Source organism: Danio rerio, chromosome 7, assembly GCF_052040795.2.
Source record: "Danio rerio strain M-AB ecotype USA chromosome 7, GRCz13ab, whole genome shotgun sequence".
Lineage (NCBI taxonomy): Eukaryota > Metazoa > Chordata > Actinopteri > Cypriniformes > Danionidae > Danio > Danio rerio.
Genome location: NC_141027.1, coordinates 21,101,820 through 21,128,298, shown reverse-complemented (window position 1 = coordinate 21,128,298; position 26,479 = coordinate 21,101,820). Strand labels below are relative to the sequence as shown.

The 26,479-nt window shown below is 37.9% G+C and overlaps 2 protein-coding genes across 4 annotated transcripts in view; one reads left to right on the top strand and one right to left on the bottom strand.

Moving 5' to 3' along the window:
- The window catches only part of LOC147843097 (uncharacterized), a 552,330-nt gene that overhangs the window by 460,809 nt on the left and 65,042 nt on the right, over window positions 1-26,479 (top strand). The gene's annotated exons all lie outside the window — the stretch shown is intronic.
- The window catches only part of efnb3b (ephrin-B3b), a 125,876-nt gene that overhangs the window by 48,731 nt on the left and 50,666 nt on the right, over window positions 1-26,479 (bottom strand). For all 3 annotated transcript variants that reach the window (XR_015494533.1, XR_015494532.1, NM_131806.1), the window contains 1 exon segment: window positions 2,871-3,166. Coding sequence is in view for 1 of the 3 variants with exons in the window: in NM_131806.1 (NP_571881.1) it covers window positions 2,871-3,166 (296 nt within the window). In the remaining 2 variants the exon portion in view is untranslated.

Here is a 26,479-nt window from a genome sequence, read left to right as displayed (position 1 = left end):
TGGCATCATGGGATAGTGTAGTGTCCATTAGAGGCGCACTTCAGGATCTCGATGGAAATAGTAGGTCATTCAGGCACTTCTCGCTAATTGTTTTTTTAATACTATGCATTCAGACATACCACTCACCTCGCAAAATTGTGACAGACAGGTATCTGTAGTATGCACTGCAACCCAGCCAGTGAAAGTTAATGGGGGAGGACAAAATGCACAGAATTCCTCTGTTGTGTCACAAAATTAAGTTTTAAGAGTTTTTCAGCTGAGAATGTACTTGTTTTAAACTCAAATTGGCAGTTTATTTACAAAGACAGGGAGTCTTTAAAAAATTGTGTCAGTACATTCGGACATCTGGGCTCCAGGCAGTCAGTGGGAGCTCCGTGCTCTCCTACCCCACCCAGAGCAGCTTTAAATCAGCCAGTCCATCTGAGAACTGCCACTGGATCTCCTCTCCCTCTAGTTGTTAAATGTGTTATAGAATTCACCTTGTCTATGTCTAATGGCCAGTTTTTGGTCTTATGAATCTATTGTTTGATAGGTACAATGTTTTGACAGAGCAAAGTTGAGATTTCTAATTTTATATACAGTATTTAATTACCATATTGTACACTGATATTACATGTTTGACAAAATTATTGGTTGTCTTCATTTTCTATTGTATTGTACCCCAGGAACAGCCTTAAATGATTTTGGTGTGGTGAATTAATGCCCTTCGAGTGCATGTGAATATTAGCTTGATCAACCTGAAAAACTGTAGCTTTGAAATGATTTGAATGGATGGAATCAAAATTTAAAATATGGTCGTTGTTAGATTTCATTGATTCAAACAGTATGGAGAATATTGTGTTTACCCTTTTAAAGAGAAAGGAGCTGCACTTTTCTGCCCAAGAAACAAAAATGGCCATTTTAAATAAGACCACCAAATTAAATAACTTTGATGATGATCAGATATTTCTGATTTTTATCTGATATTCACTTTGTTAAATAACTTCTAAATTAAATAGTACACTTCTGCTTAACCTGCTATAGAGAGACTGAATGCCAGGCAACAGAGTAAAAAAGTCATCAGTAGTTTGCGGATGAGTTACTCAAACACATAAGCATAAACTGTAAATCCAGACAAACTGATAAATACGCAAGTAAATGCAAACTTGCAATGATTGACAATATTACATTTAAAATAACTTTCAGGATGCTCACATATTTGGTGTTCGCTATCAGCTGGTATTTGCTATTTTGGGACGATTTAATATTACAGCACCAAACCCAAGACACGTTCTGCAATTTGAACTAAAGCACAGATGACAGAGGTGTCGTGTTTTGTTTATGCTTGGAAATCAGCCTCACAGAACAAGCTCTTGAAGTCCTGCCATGTCCACTTATTATAAGCGTCTTTGGGCTTGTTGTTTGAGCATGGCTCATAAATGAATGAAGTTTATGGATTATAGTGGGAAGATGCTGACAGCAATATCCCGATTTTATTCTTAATATAAAACATTTTGGTTCATTTCGGCTCATTATGGGACTTGTTTGCTAATCTGGCAACACAAACAAGTCAAAGCTCACACCACTTTCCCTGTTAATTCTTGCACTGAGCAGCTGGTTTTTATTATTAAGCATGTACAGAAGGGAGACACATAAAAATGCATCACTAACAACCAGTGTTCAGTTCCCTTCTCTAGACACCATGTAGAATCAAAATTTTTGGGAGTTTTTTGGTTGTTGTATGTGATGGTCACTCCTATAAATGACTTAACTCTGTGTACAGATCAGGATTATGCACTTAAAATGCAAATTAACAACCAGGTTTTGCTAGGGTGTGTATGCACTTTGTTTAGTAACGAGTAGTTTGTTAAGCATCAGATGATTTTTTTAGAATGATTTCTGAAGCACAGTGACACTGAAAAACTGAATCATTGTGCTGAAAATTCATCAAATGCAATAACCTCATTTTAAAATATGCTAAAATGTAAAAGACATTTTCATTTGAAATAATACCCCGGTTCTTACTGTATTATGTATTTTTAAACAATCATATTGACCCACAAAGCTTGGAAAGGTAGTGTATATTCAAAAAAATGTAACTGGGTTTTCTTTCCTACGACACATGGTTATATTCTGAATGATTTGTTGGTGCACACTAGCACCAGAGTTGCACTTGTGTCCAAATTCGTGATCCAATTAATTCCTGGTGGATAAAATTGAGTCCAGTCCTACATTTTTTCCAGCTGAATATGCATCTTGGAACAATACCAGACTATGAAAGTAAGATGACGGCCTCAAGTTTCTAGAACTACACTTTTATGGTACAAATGTGTCAGAAAAAAAGTCCTGAGATTTGAGAGTGCTTTGATGGGGAGTCAGGCATATAATCGCTTAAATGTTATAGGGCTTTTCCATAACTTTTAAGATTTTAATCACACTTCCAATGACTTGGCCAGATTGGAAAATCAATTAAAATTCCAGGTTTTCCATCACTGTATAAATACTAGCAATTGGCACTAAAAACATGGCCATTACATGTTTGGGCCTAAGGGTGTCAGGACTTCCCCAGCGTCAAATCCACTTTCGAAATGTTGATGTTGACAGGCTTCTGTTGCCCTCATTTCCATCAAGCTACTGTGCACTGTTTTAAAAACAACCCTTAGTAACTCGACCCAGAGCGAGATTGTTCCATTTGATAAAGTCACAATCAGCCAAATCCCATCGTGACTTCACCGAGTAGTCTGAAGCTAAACAAACCAAACCGTGATAATGAAATCATTCCATCTCTTCTAACATGGATTAAAACAATAAACAAGGGCGTTAGCTAAATCAACTCTAGGCTTGAATAATCTAAACATTTTGATTCACATCACACATTTGCACGGACTCACCAATGATGAAGTAGTCGTGGTTGGTCTTAAACTCGTGGCCCCACAGGTTTGGCGAGTACTCCTGAAACTTGATGGTGAAGCGCATGTCGCTGTTGGGTTTATCGCAGGTGAGAAGCAGGTTCGGGGCTCCGGTCACTTCACACCTGTCTGCCTGCTCCCGAGACGAAACCAGGTACAGTTTATAGTACTCATAATCAGCAGGGGCACGAGGGCCAGGCGGATCTGAAGACGGGCAAATGAGATCCAGACGATCACCAATTTGAGGGTACAGGACATAACCCTTATCGTCACTAAACCTGTAGAAAGAGGAAAAGAGAGAGAATGTAATGACATTACGGTAAAAAAACATACATTCACTGGCAAATAAATGAATTCCTCAAATTGAATTTTAATTATGAATAAGTATTAATAAATGTCCAGATATTCGCTGCTTCCCAATTTGCATACTATCAGTCTGAAATAGTATTCGAAAATAGAAATAGTATGTCCCAAATTGTAGTATGTTTAAAAGAGCATGCCAAAAATTCCCAGATGGTTTACTATTTTAAAGTATATACTGTAAGTGTCCATACTCATTCATTCATTTTCTTGTTGGCTTAGTCCCTTTATTTATCCGGGGTCGCCACAGCGGAATGAACCGCCAACTTATCCAGCAAGTTTTTACGCAGCGCATGCCCTTCCAGCCACAACCCATCTCTGGGAAAGTGTCCATACTCTACCGCTGATATTTCCCATAGTACATTGCACATTGGACATGAATTTGATTAGAGCTACAAATTCGGGTAAAAAGTGTAAACAAACTACAAACATGGCAGACGAGCGAGACCAACCGCTTCAGTAAAGATATTTGAATGATTGTTAATCTAGCACACTGGAAGACGTTTAAATAATGGTTCCCGTGTTACATTTCTTCTGCAACAACAATGTAAACTTATATTAAGATGTGTTGGAACATTAACGTCTGAACGCATGATTATCCAAAGACCTGAGGGGATTTCTCTGCATGAAAGACTTGTGAATGGCAGATTATCCTGCTGCTGTTGCTTCTCCAATAAGTTAATAAATGAAATATGAAAGAAGTATGGATGTGTGGATGATTGACAGGGCTAAGTACATAATGATGTTAATGAGGAAGTAGTATGTCCTAAAGCTTGCATACTCTTCTGTCACACACTCAAAAGTTTATACTTTTCCTTCACATAAAAGTGCATACTTTTGGGGCGTAGTACAAGCATGCGAATTGGGACGTTGATATCAATAAAAATGACGTTTTATCAACATAACAGTTGCATGTTACAACAGGTTTACTAGCTTTTAAAAGTAAACCTGACACTTTTAAGGCAACGTATTTGCTCACTTTTTAAAGTAAGCGAACCAACTGCGGTTTATAGTGTTGAATGGTGCTTAATTAAAAATTGAATCAATCTTTTTTTTTTCCTTTTATTTTAACGCAAGCTTTATTTTGGTATGTAAACTACTGTCTTTTTTTTTTTTTTTTTAGAAGTATTTTTTTTATTTTGATCACCAAACATCCAGATTTATTTCAAAACACATTACTATAAAGCAATAAAATGTTCTTAAAATGACCTATGCGCTAACTTTATTTTCGATGAATCAGCGAAATTTTAAAACGTTATAAATACTGAGCCCCATACACAATAAGTGTTCATATTTTTAGGCTGGTGTTTGTTTGTGGCAGGGCAGACCTGCAAAAACCTGTCAATTATATGGTTCAGAAAAGAGGCCATGGATGCATCATGGGATGCGAATGACTGGCTTAATGCGCCGCTATAACCTCTCGCTTAAGGACATTTGCTGACAGAAGCATACACTTCTCCTGAAAATGTCTGTGGGTTCGCTGGCAGCCTCGGGAACCGGCTGGCATTTACTGGAGCAGGTGTGGATTCAACCACACTCTCCCTGGGTTTCTTTATTCGCTAAATCACCTTGCCTACAAGTAGAAACCCATCCTCTTCGTTTACACTTCATTCATCTACCCTGTTCGCCTCTCTCTCTTCCTGTTTATTCAAAGCCCCAATGAAAGTGCTCTTTTCCGCTGTGTAAATCATCCGAAGGTGGTGAGACTTCAAGGTTTTTGACGACTGCATTTGCACCGATATGATGCTCCATTCTTGCATCTTCAACAAGTGACTCTAATGAGAATGAATAGGCAAGTCCGGATCCAAATCCCACCCCGAGATGCTTGTTTCCAAAGGAAACCATGTCAGATCAAAGCACAGCCGAGGACCCGCATAAAAGCTTCCAATTTCCAGGAGAACTTGGCTGTTGCCGAATCTCAGGGAGTTTCCTTTGAATTCTTTCTATGTAAACAAATGACTAAACGACTCGCAGACGCTAATTACCATTTTATCATCATCTCTAAACAGCCAGCCACACCAACGGCTATTTACATGAAAACAAATTAAGGCAGTCGGGCTTTGGTTTTTTTTTTATGGTCCGCATGTTTACATCTGAAAAGAAATAAGGAAATACTTTCACGTAATGACGGGAGGATCCATTATACATTACCATAGAATGGAAATCTGGGGCATGTTTATTAAAGCTAGTTGCTTCTGTTCTTAAGACACAAAAGCAGAGTGTGTGAGGAGGGAAAAAAGGCTTGTGCGTGTGTGTGTGTGGCATTCCATTGGGTGAAGAGTTTCCTGTCCTTCTCACACAGGTTAGAAAGGTTATCAGCAGCTCTTCCAGTGGAGAGAACAGACACTCGACACACACTCAACACTCACTTCACGTACCACAATTAGACTGACCGATACCCACCCACCCATGCACACACACACACACAACTTAAAAGGAATTTTTTGGGTTCAACACAGCTGAAGTATTAGCGGTTGAGACTTGTTGGCTTTTTGGAGTTTTTAGTTTTAAAGTATAGTGAATAGTAAGTGGAATGCTGGTAAAAAAAATAAATTAATTAAGGTCAGTAAAGGAATTTTATTTGTTTGTGAAAGAGGTCTCTTTTAAAAATGCTGCTTTAATCAAAAGTATAACTTGATATCTAGTTAACCGTTTGGTATCAAAAGTGGCTTATATGAAAGGTAAAGGCCTTTAAATTATACTTATTTTACCAAAACTGTTCTTGCAGGACTTCTAGAATTCATCAAGATTCTTTGGATTATCCTCCTTCATCTTACCCCAGGCATGCTCAATAGTATTCATATCCGGTGACCGGGCTTGCCAATCTTGGAGCACCTTGACCTTCTTTGCATTCAGGAACTTTGATTTGAAGTATGAGAAGGAGCGCTATCCTGCTGGAGAATTTGCCCTCTCTCCTGGTTTGTAATGTAATGGCAGCACAGATGTCTTGATACCTCAGGCTGTTGATGATCCACCCAGCAAATCTATTGCATGCCCCCATACTAAATGTAAACCCAAACCATGATTTTTCTATCAACAAATTTGACGGATTTCAATGAGAATCTTGGGTCCATGCGGGTTCCAATAGGTCTTCTGCAGTATATGTGATGATGTGAGATGTGATGTGTGAGATGCAGTTTAATAGATAATTCATAGGAAAAATCTACCTTCTGCCACTTTTTTGAATGATCAACTAGAAGTCAAGTTATTATTTGTTGCTCTTACAACTGGAATCGACAACAAGACTTTTGTCAGGTAGTGTATTTATGTATGCTACGGGCAATGTGTGAAATCTCGGAATTGTATAGAACACCTAGGAAATGTATAGAACGGCTAATGTTTTTAGGCAAAATATGAAATATAAGTTTTTTGTAAAGATTTTTTATACTTTTCCTAGGCATTCAATTCCAATGCATTATATAGAATGACAAATATCATTTAGGCAAACTGTCAGAAGAGCACAACAAAAGCCTTTATTGACATTACGTATTTTAAAGTGGAAGGAATACGAAATAAAGCATTTCTGTATGATGTTCTTACAAAAAAAAAACAATGACAGCAGAATTGAGATTGAATTATCTGTTACAATATTATCTGTGATGTGGTGTAGTGGAACCTCGTAACCTCGTTGGCAATATGCTGTCTTACAATAACGTTCAACACTCACATGCTTCGATCGGCTACATCAAACAATGACCAAAGTGCCACCTCCAACATCAGTGGCGGGAAAAATGGCGGGGGTAGGCCAGTTACATACTGCATTCAATAGAATGCCTAGGCAATGTATAAAGTAGCAATTATTCCATCCTTTGACATTCGGTTTTAGCTATTCGATTCATTTCCTAGGCATGCCAGATTTCACACATTGCCAGTAACATGTACACCGAAAGGAGAATCACAATTTGTTATAACTATTTTCCAAGTGAATATATCTTAAAATGTCATTTATTCCTTTAATGTCCAAGCTAAATTTTTTGCATCAATAAAGATCCTTTAGAAATTACTGTAAAATGCTAAACTTGTGCACTAATCATTCTCTCCTGCCAAACTACAGTTGAAATTCAGACCAAGCCTTAATGATACATATAATAAGCATCCTTTGCTCTACATTGTTCCATTAGCACATAAAAACATTGCGGTTTTGTCAAAAAGGTCATATAGAGATGAATATATATGATGACTGTCCTGTCAGTCCATTCTATTCTGTCTGAAATCACTCAAACTTACATCATGTGATACAGCAATTACAATCTCCAAACTCATAACTTCCCAGCAAAACCAGAACTCAGCATTACATCACGTCTTTTACTTTACCACAGCATGCCAACATGTATAAAAGGTTTGTTTTGTTCCTGCAATGGCGATTCTGGAAAAAACAACTAATGGACAAGTCCACATTAGGAGGCCGACACTGCTGAATGAGCTTCATTTAACAGCTTTCCTTTAACATGTCCTTCAGCCAAAACAAAACACAGACACAAGCCGTTGCTAAGAGAGTTTTTTTTTTTTCTCCTCAGGTAGACAATATAGACACACACACCGGAAAACAGACGAACAAAAGTACCAAAACATCCTGCAGATGCAAAAGACATTTTTTTGCATACGCATTCTGTTAGGTAGATTTTTATCTGGTTCATCGCAGACACCGTCACAGTAGACTTGATTTGGAGAATAGAAAGAACACACAGAAAGAGAGAGAGAGAGAGAGAGAGAGAGAGGTGTTGCGGATCAGAGGAGCAAATGAAAGGGGTGAATGAGAGATAAAATAGCTTACGAAACCTAAAGGAAAAGAGTAAACAGAGACGAACAATGAAGGAGGGGAAAAAAACAGGTGGACACAGAGCGAGAAGAAAGCGAGCGGGCAGAGGATGCCGGAGATAAGAGAGGCGCTCACTCAGTTGTTGACATGGTCACGCTGGTCTGCTCTAACCCACTGAACTCTCAGCTGAGACCCAGTAGAAGAATCCTGGCCTTTATCACCACATTCACACCTTCTCTCTTCTTCCCTCCCTCTCACGCCCTCCGTGTCAGCGTGACAGAACAGCATTTAGCCGAACTCACTGCAAGTTCACTACATCACACATTACTAGCGGGATATTAAACAATAAGCCATTAGAGGATACGTGTTAGCATTTTTAAGGGTGTTATTAGAGACAATGCAACACAAATTGCCTAAAACATCCCTAATTCTCCTGCAAAGTGTGGTAAATTATTTGTTTTTTATTAGTAATGCTAACAATTAGAAGAACAAGTCATTTTGTTCGTTACTGTAATTGTCTTTAAAGTTGCCAGGCAACACAACAACTAGGCCTATTAATATAAGTTGTGTCCCAGATAATGTACTATACGTCAGGAGTTCCCAAACTTTTCAGCTTGCAGCCCCTAAAATAACAATTCCAGTAAATCACAACCCCCAAATTCCTCAGAGGTAGTTATAAATATAAATACATTGCGCACACAACAAAAGGTCTACATAAACATGAGCATATTGACAACACAAAAACAGTCTAATAATCATAAAATTTTTGTAATCATTTATTAATTTGTTTAATTTAATATTAACCTCAGCTAAAGAGACTGGTGGATACAATGTTTTCAGCACAAGCCTATTCTGGGTTTAATTTTGGAGGCCGCCAATCAGAGATTATTTTCAATGTTCAGTTGCGGCCTGTATTAGTGTTTTACGTATTTGATTGCTGTATAGGTGTCAGAAAGTTTAACTTGGTGCTATAAAATCAATCGTAAACACCACTCCTATGAAAAAAATACACTGTAAACAGTGCAGGTTTCCACACAATTAACTCATGTTGTCCCAACACAAATCCATTAAGTCAATTTAACACTTTTAACAAACTTATGTGGATTGAACATCGTTGTTCCAATGAAATATCAAGAATTGTGTTGTTTCAGCTCAATTTAATTAAGTAGTTTGAACAAGTAAAAAATATATTTTTGTATGTAATTGTAAGGCTGATGGCTTTTCAATTGCATGTTGTTGTTTTTAAGTAACTATTAACTATTATTATTATATTCTATGGGTTATAAATTAAAATATTGTAATTCTAATACACTGTAAAACCCCAAAAGTTAAGATAACTCAAACCGTTTGAAGAAACCGATTGCAACTTTTAAAATGAGTAGATTTAACTTTCAGTAAATTTTAAGTTAACTACACTCATTTCGTTTGATGAAGTTGACTGTTGGGTTTTACAGTGTAGTTTAATAAAAAAAAAGACTTTTGGAAATCACCATGTGACCCCCTGTCATTGTCCCGCGAACTCCACTTTGGGGACCACTGCTATATGTGTACAATAAATAAAACATCTAACATTTTTAATGCATGTTTTTCAGTTGACGCCAACTTTAGCACTCCACGTACATACAATATGTATGCCACAAAATGCAATACGAGAATGTGAGCTCATATAAAGCAAATTGATCACAGGTGTGAGCGTATTGGCTAGTTCGCATCTGCTTTGAATGCAGAGGATGCCTCAAGCTCTATTTTTTAAAAAGGCAGAATAAATCAAAAACTCTACAAAAACGGTTCACTATGCTTCTAAAATAAAAGAGCTAATCAGTAATTGGGAAAGCTAGGGCTGGGCGATTTGGCCTAAAATCAAAATCTCGATTAATTGAGCATTTTAACTGGATTACAATTATTCATTCATTCATTCATTCATTTTCTTTTCAGCTTAGTCCCTTTATTAATCTAGGGTCACCACAGTGGAAGGGACCGCCCCCAATTACAATTAATGAACAAATGATTAATTTGTTTATTTTTTTATTTATCATAGTTCACTGATAAGATTTGTACAGTGAATATGCTCACATATTACAAGTGAGAGATTTTAAATGGAGGATGCATTACTTGATTTTAAAATAATTGAAGTAAACGCACATTACTATCTATGATTATTTATTGAACATTAATGTTGAACAACTGAAATTAAAAATACACTCTGCATAAAACCAAAAAGAGAAAATAAATAACTTGCACCTTTGGAAACAAAATTAATTGTTTTCTATGTTTTTCCATATTAAAAGTAGAAAATAACAGTATCTCTTCTAAATAAAAAACACTTGTAAATCCTGTAAATAATATTTTAAACAGTGCATTTCTTGAATCTTCTGTAAACAAATACTTAGATTAGATCGATTATAGGCTCTTAATGCCAATTTCGATTCTTTTTTTTTTTGAAGCCCTAGGGAAAGCCATTGTATCACTTCAGTCACCATAAATGCTTTGATCCCACAGAAACCTGAGAATCACGCTTAAGACTATCACTATTGGCTGGACCAACCTGACAGTAATGGTTTTTTATGTGATTTGAATTGAAGGTAAAATATTTATGAGACAATACATGTTATTTTATTGCTGATTAGAAATATTTGCAGATACTCACTTAGCAGATGCTTTTTTCTAAAGCGACTTACAAGTAGTAGAAAGTATAGTATATGTAGCAAAAATGTATAGTATAGTTAACATATAAGTCAAAGTTATTTTTTATAATTTTTTTTTACCCCATTCAAAAAGAACAGGGTGGCATGGTGGCTCAATGGTTAGCACTGTTGCCTCACAGGAAGAAGGTCGCTGGTTCAAGTCCTCGCATTTTTGTGTGGATTTTGCATGTTCTCTCAGTGTTGGAGTGGGTTTCCTCCGGGTGCTCTGGTTTTCCCCACTAGTCCAAAGTGTATGTGTGTGAATGACAGTGTATGTGTGTTTCCCAGTGATGGGTTGCAGCTGGGAAGGGCATCCGTTATGTAAAACATGTGTCATGTGCTTGATAAGTTAGTGGTTCATTCCGCTGTGGTGACCACTGATAAAGGAGATAGGACTTGATCTGACTTGCCTGAACTGCCCAAAGGTGCTGTACATAATTTTTTTTTTTTTAATCAAATACACCACAAGCACAGATTTGTGGACACAAAGCATCAAAGTAAATCTATGAACATATGCAATGCATGGAAAATGCTAAATATAATCATAGATTACTCCAAAAGAAGTAAAACTGTAGGGCAGAGAAAAGGGAAAAGGGCAAGGTTTGAAACATTTCAATTTAGAAATTGTAATGAAAAAAAGATCATGCATGCATGTCGGTGGCAATATAGTGGTTAAGTACGTCAACATACAGCACGTAGGGTGCTCACGGAGACTCAAGTTAGATTCCCAGCTTGAGGTCCTTTGCTGATCCTTCCCCTCTCTCTGCTCCCCATGCATTCTTGACTACACTTTACTGTCCTATACATGTGCTATGCATGAATATTCACTAAAAGACTGCATTCCAAAAGTCAATTTTAATTTCATGTTGACTTTAAAGTCATCATGTTTATATCTATTTGAATAATGAAAATACATTTTGCAATGCGTCGTCAAAGCAATCAAGTCTTTGTTTGCATACTGTTTGCAAAGTATGTGTATCGCCTAGCAATATTGTTCTATTACAGTTACACAGAGACAGCTTTGTTTATTTGACCAGAAACATTCTATTTTCATTAAATCTAACCGAATAAAAGAGTCCGACACAACAAACGCTGTAATCCATCAGCGCTGCTTTTAAAGCATGTGTGTGCGCCAGACCCAGTCACACAGCCTGTGTAATTACATATGTTTCAGCACTGGACCGCATTAGCCTTCGTGATTGAACAACTGTCAGGCGGCAATGTCTAATGAGCAAACTCAGGGTTAAGCAAGCACTCGGCAGATAATTAGAGAACGTTTGCAGAACCTCGCCAAAGAATTTCTGACCCGCGTGTCAAGCTTGAAGAAGAGAATGGAAAGAAAAAAAAGTTGAAGGAAAAGGGACGTGTATAAAAATGCAGCCACAAAGTCAAGTTTGAGAGTGTGGAATTGAAGTAGGATGAAAACAGCAGACTTATATGTGCTGGAAGACTTTCGTGGAGGAGTAGTGTGTGTGTTTGTGTTTGCAAAGCTCGACAAAAGCTAACCGCACACACGGGCAGGCCTTCAAAGCGCAGATTAAAGTCAAATTATATCGACATCTCTGTTTACTCTAAATATAAACATGATAATACACTCCTCCAACCATTCCTTCTCATCCCAAACACTCATCATTCCTGTTTGGCTCTCTCTCACCCTCCCTCGGTTTCTCTCCATTTCTCTGCCGCTCTGGAACAAAGGTGGCATTCATGGTCACACATTGAAACAAGCAGTGGGGGGATGGAGGGGGGGCAGAGGTGACAGGAGTGTGTGCGCGCCGGGCTCGTTTATGAGGGCAGAAACATCATTTTGTCAAACTCCGCCGACGCCCTTCCCTGACCCTGACAGCTCTTGAAAAGAAAAGAGTGTTAGTTTCACCCCGTCCCGCCCCTGACAGCCCTGACCCTCATCAGCCACCCCCACCCCTCCACCCGATCCCACCTTTCTAGTCCGTAAACCCCTCCACCGTCCTCTTGTTCATCAGTCTTGCATTACAAAGATTCCACAAGAGAAACTCGAGCTGTGTCCAAAAACAAGCTCGGGGCACAGGTGCAGTGAGGTGGACCTCTGTGTGTGTGCGTGCGCGCGTGTGAGTGTGTGTGTGTGTGTGTGAGCATAAAAAAACAGAATGTAAGAGACGGCCGACTATCCTTCACATGATAAATGCAGAGGTTTCAACACACCCGAGATGAGGACATCAGCCACAGTCTGGCATGAATATGTACAGCTTCTACAATAATACCACAATTCAATAATAAAAGAGACTTCATTATTAATTGAAGGAAACTGAGTGGAGGCTGCTATGGTTTTTTGAGTGGTTTATTTTGCTGTCATTATTATCGTGCTACTGTGCAGATGTAGGTAGTTCCTTATTAGCCAACAACTACAATGAGATCTAAAGAGGCCATGAGTTAAGTCTCTAAAACATCTTGTGATAACATGAAAATGCTGTATAATTTGTGGGTGTTTTTTATGTTTGCTTTAAGAAGTAGGTATTTTGGGGGGTTTTGAATGTCAGTAGATGAATAGATGATTGGTTAATCAATACATCAATCAATCAAACAATCGAACCAATCAACTATAAATCAACTACACTGTAAAAAAAATTCTGGTTGCCTTAAAGTTTTAAGCTGAATTAAATACACCTTATGAGTCCATTAAACTTACACTATAAAAAATGATTGTCATTTTACAGGTAATTGTCTGTATTTTTTTAAATCTCAGAATTTTCCTTTTTTTTTTTTCAATTATACAGTGAAATAGCTGTCGTTTTACATATATTTTGTGTAATAAATTCTAACATTAAACTTACAGTTATTGCTTGTATTTTAGTTTACATTATTTTTATGTTTTTTAAAAGAACATTTTCTGTTTTTTCAGAGAATAACACGTAATTTTACATTAATATTTACAATTTATTCCTGCAAAAAAAGGAAAACAAAAATTCAGTCAAAAAGTTTTTAGTACAATTGAAGATAGTAAACATATGAACATTAAAGCAAATAATAGCCTATTGTTTGTATGCTGCAATTTTTTTTTTTTTTTTTCGAGGCATCCTTACCTGACAAATTATTTTGGAGTTTAACCTACATATCATAAAAAAATATTTGTTAAACTATATTATAGTTTATAGTTATATTTACATTTTTTTTGACAACAGCAACTACTTGTACTTAAGCTTTTTTTTTAGTAATTAAAAAAATTCTGTTTTAAAGGTATGTTAAAAGTGGAAAATTCTATGGAATTTTTAGAGAGGTTATGCATAATTACTTGAATTAATCTGTATAATCACATTGATCAATCTGTGTAATCACAGTAATAATCTTTATAATCACATTATTTAATCTGTATAATTACAGTAATAACCTGCATAATTACACTAATAACCATTAGAATCACATTAATTAAACAGTATAATTACATTAATAAATTATACTTACAGTAATAATTACAGTAATAATTTGTATAATTGCAGTAATAATTAGTAAAATGGCAGTAATTATCTGTATCATTACAGCTATAATCTATAAAATGACAGTAATAACTTGTAATTATGGAGCAAGAAGTTACTGTTTTTTTTTCTTTTCTTTTTTTCTACAGATTACCTACATTTTTTATTCTGACAGTTTCTAGTGGCCCTGCTGCAAATAAATTGTCAATTAATTCGGTCAACCAATGTCATCCAACCAACCATCTGATCAACTAACAAATAAACATATTTTAAGGTTTTCTTTGTGTCCATTATGCATTAAAAAGTCCTTGGGTTGTTTTACTATGCATATTATATCTTACATCAGGCATGAATAAAAAAATATATAAAAAAAAACTGAATTGCATTCAAATAATAGCAGTCTACAGAATTCAAGACCTTGTTTATTAAACAAACCACACACTGAATTAGTGCCAAGGTTTATTGCTTATATGGTTAAAGATTTACTCCAATCCCTAATCCTAAGCATAAGAAATAGCCATGTCTCCTTTAGCAAAAACCACTAAAGAAAAAAAGCTTCCAGATTTAAGAATTAGATCTAAGTTGGTGATTACATGTGATAACAAGCTATCGAGCTCACACCAGCTGAAATCCTTCAGTTCAAATCACTTTGATATGGCGTGAGAATGACTTTTGACTTCTGCAATTTCCACTTCATTTTCAGCTTCTATTCCACCTCACTAAGCTGATTTTACCTCCGAGCGTGCATTGATCTCATCAGGAGCTGAGCCATAGAGGGGCTGGAATCACGGCTGGCGTCCAGCAGACCAGCGGTGGGCCGGAGATATCGGCCCTCTCAGTGGACGAGTAAATCTCCCATCTCGCTTTCTCTCTTTTCTCTTCACGGCTATATCGTCAGCTTCCAGGGCCAGATTAAACCCTGTCCTGGGTCTCCAGCGACCAGACTAAACAACACCTACCGGTTAGACATCCGAGCCCTTATCACAACGCCAAGAGACCAGCAAAAACACTGAGAGAGAGAGAGAGAGTGTGTTGAGCTATTAAAAATAACAACGTATTGGAAACTTTTCAAACTTGGACTTGATGAACATGCGATTGGCTATGAAGATTGTAAGATAGAACAATGAAAAACAATATACACAGAATAGAATGATGAATGACAAAACAATTGATCTAAAATAACAGAAGAAAAATAGAACAAACATTAGATATAATGACAATGAACGATAGATGGAGCAACATAATGAACGATAGATAGACAGAACAATAAGAGAAAGATTGTTTAGACAAACTGGATGGATGGATGGATGGATGGATGGATGGATGGATGGATGGATGGATGGATGGATGGATGGATGAGCATATGGATGGAAAGATAGAGGGATGATGGATAGATGAGCATATGGATGGATGATGGATGGATGGATGGATGGATGGATGGATGGATGGATGGGTGGATGGATGGATGGGAAGATGAGGGATAATAAATATATGGATGGATGACCACATTGATGGAAAGACAGAGGGATGATGGATGGATGGATGGATGGATAGACGGATAAGCACATGGATGGAAAGATCAATGGAATTATGGATGGATGAATGGATGGATGGATGGATGTATAGATGGATGAATAGATGGATGGATGGATGGATGTATAGATGGATGAATAGATGGATGAGCACATAGATGGAAAGATAGAGGGATGATGGGTGGATAGATGGATGGATGAATGGATGAGCACATGGATTTAAAGAGAGAGTGATGATGAATGGATAGATAGATGAGCACATAAATGAAAAGATAGATGGATGATGGGTGAATGGATGGATGAGCACATGGATGGATAGGGGATGATGGATGGATAGGTGGATGGATGGATGAGCACTTGGATTGAAAGATAGAGGGATAATAAAAGGATGGATGACCACACTGATGGAAAGATAGGAGGATGATGGATGGATGGATGAATGGATGGATAAATAGAGGAATGAGCACATGGATTGAAAGATAGAAGGATGATGGATTGATGGATGGATAAATGGATGGATAGATGGATGAGCACAAGGATGGAAAAGTGGATGGATGCATAGATGGATGGATGAGCACATGGATGGAAAGATGGGGGATGATGGATGTATTGATGGATGGAATGACAAAAAGAATGATAAATAATGAATATTATAAATAGAATGATGGATGGATGGATAGAATAATAGGACAAACGAATGAACAAAAGACAGAAAATGAGAGAATGGCTAAAAGATCAAATTAGAGAATGAACAATAGATAGAGTGACAGCATAATAAAATAAACAGAACAAAAAACGAATAAAGGTATGGATGGATAGATAGAAAAAAATAAAAAGACAAACATTGACATGCAGCCTTTTTATTTACACCTTGGCCTGCATTTTCTGATCAATTATACAGCGAGCAGGACTAAATCTGCTCCCAAACCCCCTCAAGCGTTCAGTAGTCCAAGTTTGCCTAAACATTTCAGGCCAAAACAGAACCTTTGCGACGTGATGGATGTGTTTATTTAGAGCGACTGTCGCATTGCAGCCGCGGTCCCATCAGAACACACAAATATTTAACCGTCTTCTTTCTATTCAAATCAACTATGTGCAAACACCACACACAACATAGGAAAGATTACAAAAGCACATGCCGCGACTAAAAATGAGGTCACATTACGGCGATTATCATCTAACATCCACAGACAATTACGTGGTGCAAAATGATATGTGATTGTTTACAGATACTTAATGACAGCTAAAGGGCGATATGTAAATACGGCACGGCGTTGCTACAACGTAACCAAATTGTCTGACAATGAGCAGATCACATGTGGCCAATTATCACATGACCTCCGCAGACAAACTCTGAAAATGATGGAAATGAGGACAACCAAAACAGGTGAAAGATAAAAGGGGAGGAGAGGAGGGAGAAGGAAAGGGAAGGAGGGAGCGAGAGGCTGCTGTGAAGAAAGAGAGAGCTGGAGGCACTGCTGGAATGTTTGCGGTGAGAGGAACAGCGGGCGTAATGGCTTCCATATGGCCGCGGCTGGCGGGAGAGAGAAAGCGAGAGTGAAAGAGAGAAGAATTACAGAGGGAAACAAAAGAAAAGGCATCGAAAATTAAGTTAACATTAAGTGAAAAGAGGCTTGATGGAGAGGAAAACTAGGAAAAGATGCTAATGGAAAACAGGAAGTGTCCTGGGGGAAACAAAAAAAATTAGCTTTGTTTTTGACTTTCCACTAAAAGCATCATCCGCAAAACAAGATGAATGAGCCTCAGTGCTGCATGAGATAATATTTTAGACTTGCAATGATATGTTTAGGTGGCACGGTGGCTCAGTGGTTAGCACTGTCACCTCACAGCAGGAAGTTTGCTGGTTCAAGTCCCGGCTAGGCTAGTTGGCATTTCTGTGTGGAGTTTGCATGTTCTTCCCATGTTCACGTGGGTTTCCTCTGGGTGCTCCGATTTTCCCCACAGTCCAAACGTGATACAGGTGAACTGGGTAAACAAAAACTTGCTGTAGTTTATGAGTGCCTGTGTGAATGTGTGTAATGGTGTTTCCATATACATACATATGCTGGAATAGTTGACAGTTCATTCTGCAGTGGAGACCCCTGATAAATCAGGGACTAAGCCAAAGGAAAATAAATGACTAAATAATATGTTATAAAGTCACTGTGCAATAGCAGTACAATAAAAAATTTACAAAAGTTGTAAATACATATTTTAATTATTATTGGATCCCATTTTAAAAGAAAACACTATTTCAGTTTTTATATTCACAGATTTTATGATGAACTTAATGTCATCCTTTGTAACAATTTACTATTACTATTTAATTGCTGGTGTAAAACTTGCAACTTTTTTAGTGTAGTGACGCATCTTTCATGTTCAGATTCATATTTGTGGGAAATGAATTACAATTTAGGTGACAGCTCGTTTCTATTTATTGGTTGTTGTATTGGATGATGCATGATGATGCATGATGTGCTCCAGTTTCCCGCACAACCCAAAGACATGCATGTGCTATAGGCGAATGAAATAAGCTAAATTGGCCATAGTGTATGTGAATGTGTGCAAGAGTGTGTGGGTGATTCCAAGTGATGTGTTGCAGCTAGAAGGAAATCCGCTGCTAAAACATGTGATGGATAAGTTGGCGATTCATTCCGCTGTGGCAACCCCCAATTAATAAAGGGACTAAGCCAAAAAAAAAAGAATGAATGAATTGGATGAAGCAGATCTCAATTTGAGATCAGTTGGTTAAACAGGACTTAAGCCGAATAATTACTGGAGAAGTCTTGAATAAAACACCAAAGAGATGTTACGTCATTTTGATTAAAATGCTGTGAACTCCAAAATAAATAAATGAAAACTGAATCAATCCCAATAGAATCAGCTTGAACGCTAGAATCAGTTCACCCTAATATTAAAAATTCTACCATCATTTACTTACTTTTGATTTTTGAAGAAACCTGTAACCACTGACTTCCATAATAAATGATTCCAAGTTTCTAACATTGTTCAAAATGTCTTTGTTTGCATTCGACAAAAGAAAAAACTTAAATTGCTGTGAAAAAAAGTCAAAAGTGAGTAAATGATTTCCAGATTTGTCACATTTGGGTGAACTATCACTTTAAAATGACATTATGTATGTATTTGATCTGATTTCATGCTCGCTTAAAAAAGTGTGATTTTTGTATTAAACTAAATTGCAGTTGTTCTTTGAGGTCAGAATGATGGAATATAATAACAATGGTCACACTTTATTTTAATGTACAATTATTGAAACACCATTAACTATGAATTATGCCTCAGTAAACTCCTAGTTTGCTGCTTATTAATACTTATTAAGCTAGTACTTATGTTTAGGTATTAGGTAGGATTAAGGAATCTATAATAAGATCATGCAGAAAATGTACTTTGTAAGTACTAATGAATAGTCAATGTCATAATAATATGAGCTACTAGTTAATAATGAGAATTGGTACTTAAACTAAAGTGTTACCATAACAATTAACCATTTAAACTGACGCCCTTTTAAAATCCATGCTGATAAAGGGATAGTTCACCCATAAATGAAAATTGCCTCATAATTTACTCGCTCTTCTGTGGTTTTAAAGCTTTATCCGTTTCTTTCTTCTGTTGAACCCAAAAGAAGATATTTAGAAGAATGCTGACTGCAGGCACCTGCACCGACTTTTTTCCCACCACCATTTTTCAAAATATCTTCTTTTGTGTTCAACATGTAACGGAGCCCAGCTAGCGAAGTGCTATACAGGTAAATCCTCACTCCTCTGATCTCTAAATGTGCTCTAGTGACGAACGCTAGAGGTCATTGGTCTTTAGCCTCCTTGTAAGAGCAAACGACTCCCACACAAAGAATCAGCAGTTCGATCCCAGCTCAGACTGAGTTGGTGCAGTGGGACCAGTGGGTTACACTTGGGGGCTCTTCCGAGAAGTCAGTGAGGTTTAGGGGGGGCGAGCAGGGCTTAATTTGTGCTAAAACACGCCGGATTCGGATCCGGCACCTCATTTTACCAATCCCCCACCTCAACTGTCCTCCTCCCTCGACGGTTGTTCACTTTCACTTTCTTCCGCGACTTTCCAATCCTCTTTACTTTCACTTTTAATCTCCCCCCACCCCCGCTCTCCACTTTTGTGCGCAACACCTCTCCATCCTTGGGTAACATGCCGAATCCGATGCCCCGATCTGTTCCGGAACCTTGCAATTCACAAATTAAGCACTGGGGGTGAGTGTAACGGAGGCCAGCTAGGGAAGTGCTATGCAGGTAAAACCTCAATCCTTTGACCTATAGAGGTGCTCTGGCGACAGACGGTAGCAGATGACTCCCACACAAAGAATTAGCGGTACCATCCCAGTTCAGAGTTGGATGGGTGCAGTAGGACTGGTGGGTTACCATTAGAAGAAATAAACACAAGCAATTTGTGAAGTGGAGGATGAGTAATCAATGATATCATTTTCATTTTGGGTGAACTTTCCATTTAACATTTAACAGCGCGTATAGCTGTAGGGAGCATGTATTTCAATGTGTTTTTGATTACACCCCCAAAAACAGGGCTTTTAAAGCATGTTACAATAATGATCTGCAAATGATTTTGATCTTCTAAAAAGTACATAATAAACCATAACAAATGTTTTAGCTCAAAACCTTCAGTTGGCAGAGGAAATCAGACTGTACTGTGTCCTACAGATGTTTTTACTAAGCAAACGAAAATACCTGGTGTGCCTATAAGCAAAAGCCAGTGTGCAGTGTGTGAAAGTAAGTGTGTCCTTGTCACTGGTACAGCGGTGCCCTTTCGTGACAGGAGGCGGTCGACTTCGCTGTCATTTCCCTCCACGCTTTCTAACCAGACAGCAGAGGAGCTGGATTTCCTTGTGTTTCTTATATTCACCAGCGTGATCGTTTCCACACCCTCAGAAAGCAGTCTGGAAAGTTTACCATTAATCACATGCGAAATAAATGCTAATGAACGACCGGCCCCCTCCTTTTAGCCGAAAAAAACAAAATCAAAATCCATCAAGTCTGACAGAAAGAGTGAAAAGAGAGAGCATATGCTTTCCGTCTCTCTCGCTGTCTGTATTTCATATCCTCAGATCAGGCCTGTATATTTATGCAGCCGTATGCTCTCAAAGCCCCCCGTTCAGAGAGATTAACATATGTGTATGTGCACATGAATATCATTCACAGCATAATGAATCATAATGCCTTTAAAAGAGGTTAGCGTTCATGCTGGATCACACACACACACACACACACATCAAGTATAGGTGTGGATGAGTGAAGGTTTCTTCTTTCAAAAGTGAAACGAGTCTTTGAGCCCAGCTGGTGTGTGACCACAGGTCTCTGTGTCAATGCCGGTGTTATTCTGTGTGAAATTGGTGTGTGTTCTCTTCAATGCGTGCATATGAATGTGTGTATTATTGTGTGAAGTCCTTCCTCAGGGGAGACGACTCCAGGTTAAACTCACTCTCTCAAACTTAACGGTCTGATTAGAGCGAGTCACGGGGGGTCAGAGGTAGACAGAGGGGCCACATACTGAGGGGCCCGGCGGAGTCCTGGGTCAGACGGCAGTGCCCTACTGTCCACCTCACAGAGTCCAGAGCATCCACCAGTCCCATAAACACCCCAACATAGCTCTCAGATGTCTTTGGGGCCCCAGGAAACGGTTACTCAAGGGTTCACCTGACTACGTGTGTATGTAGAGATTATTAGCTACTGCATTCAATTCGTAACAGGAATAAACTGTGCAGATGAATACGAGAAACAGATTTGGAGTGCTGAGGGTCACAGAAGACATGGAACAGATGCAACAGTGTGCTGTTGGGGTTTGGCGTTTGCTAAAGTTTGTAGTGAGAAACAAAAGAGCATTTACAGACCGATAATGCCAAATAATTAATGCTTCAGTAAACTCAAATGTCACATCAAGCTCCATTATGCTATTAAATCCCCTGTTGCTCATCTTAAAATGAATTTTAGATTAAAAATATCAACTAAAGCCTTCAAATTTAGTTTAAAGTTCATTGCCTGCTCTTATGCATTATCTGGATCCATTAAATTTGTTTAGCGCAGCCAAAAAACGAAAGTCAGAAAATGGTCAAATAGTGAATCCCTCACAAGGAAGCTGTAAATATCACTTTCCAGAACCTTTACGTTTACTGTTCCTTGCAGGTAAAATGGTCAAAAAAGTGAATCCATCACAAAGAAGCTGTAAAGATCACTTTCGAGAACCTTTAAGTTCACTGTTTCTTGCAGGTAAAATGGTCAAAAAAGTAAATCCCTCACATACAAGCTGTAAATATCACTTTCCAGAACCTTTACGTTTACTGTTCCTTGCAGGTAAAATGTTCAAAAAGTTAATCCCTTACAAAGAAGCTGTAAAGATCACTTTCCAGAACCTTTACGTTTACTGTTCCTTGCAGGTAAAATGTTCAAAAAGTGAATCCCTTACAAAGAAGCTGTAAAGATCCCTTACCAGAACCTTCAAGTTTACTGTTCCTTGCAGGTAGAATGATTTCCCCATGACTATACAGACTGCTGGATCCCAGACAATGTTCAAAATGCATCTAAAAACACATCTTTCCTATTTAAGTCGAGTCAAGTGTATTGTCACTGTGTGGACACCATAAATAAACTACCTAATTAACACCATTCCTACTCTAGCTTTGTATTAGTGGCACTTCATGTAAGTACCATCTCTTTATAATGAATCACTTGATCCCTTCATCATTGTAAGTCACTGCTATTGTAAAAAACAAAACATAAAGGTAAAGAGATGTGCAAAAGATGCAAACGCAAACCTATGTTTTAGTATAATTAGAGTTAAAATATCTAAAATAATAACAATGATATCAAGAATTTGTCTCTAAAAAATCATACAACTATGTTAAAGAGCAAAAAATACAAAAAAAGCTCTAGACAAGAATCATCACTGAGAGCCAAACAAGCCTTAAAACATCTCAGGTGGCACAGATCATTATTATGCCAACCAATCACACATTACAGTAATAAAATGCCTTTGTGACTCTTAAACTATGCTGGTATACTACCTGACATTCTGCGGCGTACTTAATTTTGTGAGCTCTAAAAATATACAACCGTTTTAGAAGGTCTCGCCACACACACACACACACACACACACACACACACACACACACACACGCACACACACACGCATGCACACACGCACGCACGCACGCACACACACACACACGCACGCACACACACACACACACACACACACACAAAATGATTCTTCTGAGTGTTGATTGTGTGGAGGTCTCTAAATTGTGGCCTAACAGGGCCAGTGTGATGGGGCGAATCACCGCCAGTGTGGAGTGATGACAGCCTGCTATTCCCCACCCCGAGGCCTAGAGCTCCACTCCACACCGAAAAAACAGCACCACAGCAAATCCACCTCACCTCAACTGTCCCAGCATCTGAAAGTCATTTTCATCCGTTCTTTTTAGCATTTATATTCCTCCCTTTATCTCTTGCATTTATTTTCTCTCCGGTGGGTCTAGTGCGGTCAGGCTCTGGGACCCCAGGTTGAAAAGCCCTGTGGTAAAATCAACAGCTAGAGATGCGATGGAAAGACAGTAAGAGAGAGAATGGGAGTGAGAGAGAGGTGTCAGCACACAGATGAGACTGACTACCGCTTCAAACACCTCTGCTTCCAATCCTGTCAAGATGTGCGCAATGCTAGCTTCTGCTGCGAGTGTGTGCTGGTCCATGAGAATCTCATCTTTTACACAGTGCCGAAAGGCATCTTTTTGGCGGCAAAACTTTCATCTTAAACTCAAATGAGGTCATGAGGTCTTCATGACATTCTTTTCTGCCCCCACAGCCAATTAGAAACAGCCTCTCAGGAGCGTTTCCTGTCGGGGGGCATGACTGACAGCTGACGATGTGATTGACAGGCCTCTGGTGAGCGGTGGTCCACAGGAAAGTTTCCTGGCGACAACCCTTTCATTTGCATGAACCAGAGATGCTGGATAAATAAAGAGAGTGAACGAATTTTGGAAGAGAAGTATACGAGCATCCCAGCGGGGCAGAGGAACGTTTTTGAGCGTGCGGCGACGTGTAGAGTCCCGTGAGAGGACTAGCACGACAAATGCTCTATTCACACATACACACACACACACACAAACAAGCAAGCAAAGAAAGAACAACAGCTCAAATGCATAACAGCTACAGTGTTGCAAACAGGATGCGATCCATATGCACAGTCATTCTGAAAAGATGCAGCAAATCCCTGAGGGCTGGGATAATTAAAAATGAAAGGATTTAAAAATACCACATCTCTCTCCTTGGCATTGCGGAATTCTAAAGAGACCATTCAGAAAAACAGCGAACATGAAAAACAGTGCAAAAGAAAGGCAAAGAGAAACTCCCTATTCACTCTTTCCTGACTCGCTTTCTCTCTTCCGCAAGCCTTTCCCGCCCCTCTGTCTCTCGAGAGAAGCAGAGAAGGAGAAAAATGGCTGATCATTATTCCTATCGATGTCTCACAGAAAGAAAGTTCACACCAACTTGCTGACTAGGTTAACAGGCTGAGTGGCAGAGGCAGTTAGAGAAAGAAAAGAGGGGGAAAGAGAAAAGGGCGTGACGGACAAGAAAATGTGTTAGATGTTAAAATTCACTTGTCAAAAAATCTTTTACAGGATTACTATCATAATTTAGAGTCAATCCTAAAAAATCCTAATGGGATCAAATAAGAATCCCTTCAGGATCAAATGCAAACCTTTTGGATAAGCATTAATTTAAGGAAAATGATTTTCGTTTTTATTCTTATTCTTTTGATTCTTATTGGATAATGCTCATTTCACAGCTGCCTTACATTGAATTCTTTTGCTATTAGAGAAATCTGATGTTTAGTTAAGATACAGTAAATATAATAATTTAGTGATTCTTTATGTGATATATATACAGTTAAAGTCAGAATTATTTGCCCCCCCCCCTATTTTCCCCCCAATTTCTGTTTAACGAAAAGAAGATTATTTTCAACACATTTTTAAACATAATAGTTTTAATAATTTCTAATTACTGATTAATTTTATCTTTACCAGGATGACAGTAGATAATATTTGACTAGATATTTTTCAAGAGACTTCTATACAGCTTAAAGTGACATTTAAAGGCTTAACTAGGTTAATTAGGTTAACTAGGCAGGTTAGGGTAATTAGGCAAGATATTGTATAATGATGGTTTGTTCTGTGGACTATCGAAAAAAATGTAGCTTAAAAGGCCTAATAATTTTGTCCTTAAAATGTTAAAAACAAATTAATAACTGCTTTTATTCTAGCCGAAATAAAACAAGTAAGACTTACTCCAGAAGAAGAAATATTATCAGACATACTGTGAAAATTTTCTTGCCCTGTTAATATATATTTATTTAAGATATATATATATATATATATATATATATATATATATATATATATATATATATATATATATATATATATTCAGCACACATTACCGATAGTGTTTTAAAAAGCACCAATTGACCTTGGCCAGACTTAAACCCCATCGTCTCGGTCAACTCTGCCTATCTCTGCGTGAGCAGTTGGCAAATTGATAGTAGGAAAGCCGTCCATACGAAGGTAAGCGGTCAGCTGGTTAAAAAATGCCGTCATACTGCCCCAGAGCTTTCGTTTTAAAGATGAAATGCTGCCATACGTAGCTCTGGCTACATATTTCGCACTTTCTAGCTACGTTTTCAGAATACGGCTATGTTAATCCTATCTCTTATTACCAAACTATTAACAAAATTACTAGCCCTCCTAAAGTATTGACAGTATATAACTGGAAAATAATGGGGAAAAAGTACTGTCATCATAGCAAAGACAAAAATATAGTTATTAATGAGTTGTTAAATATTTTATGTTTAAACATTTATTTAATTTATATTTTAATTTAAAAAGCAATTAATGCAAAAAAAAATGTTTTCCTTCCAGTATAAACTGTTTAAAAAGTGCTGGTTTCCACAAAATTCCTTTATGTTGTCCCAACACAAATTGATTAAGTTAACACAATAATTTTTTTCAAACTCAAGAGGATTGAACATAAAACAGCTAAGTTGCCCTAAAAAACCCTTAAGAACAGTGTTGTTTCTACTTTTTTTACATAAGTAGTTGACTAGATAGATAGATAGATAGATAGATAGATAGATAGATAGATAGATAGATAGATAGATAGATAGATAGATAGATAGATAGATAGATAGATAGATAGATAGATAGATAGATAGATAGATAGATAGAAACACGAGGCTGACTTTGATCTATTATGTCTAGACTGTGAAAGAAAGAGTGACAATGGAACAAAATGACTGAAAAGATAAATTGAAGAATTATATGTGCTCCAGTGATAAAAATCAGATAACAAAAGGCAGAGAGCAGGAGCGAGGGATGGAGAGACAGGCAGAAAAGCTGGACGCAGAGGTGTCCTGCTGGGTTAAGCCAGGTGTCTTCAGCAGAGTGTCACGAGAGGAGAGAAGCCAAGAGAAAGAGAGGAGAATAATTAGTCAGACCTCCAGCCGGCGAGACTGACAGGTAAAGAAAGACAGCCAGAGAATGGGGAGGTAAGAGACTAAAAGCGAGACAACGGCGGACGGACAGAGAGTCTGAAAGTGAGAGTGGTGGAAAGAAAGAAAGGATGAAAGAAGAGAAACGAGGAGGTGAGGGAGGGGCTGAGAGGAATAAAAAAAAAAGAGAAAGAGCCCAAAAAATGCCCTTTGTCATCATTTTACAAAAGAACAGATGACAAAAGGAGACAGAGAAGGAGAGAAATCACAA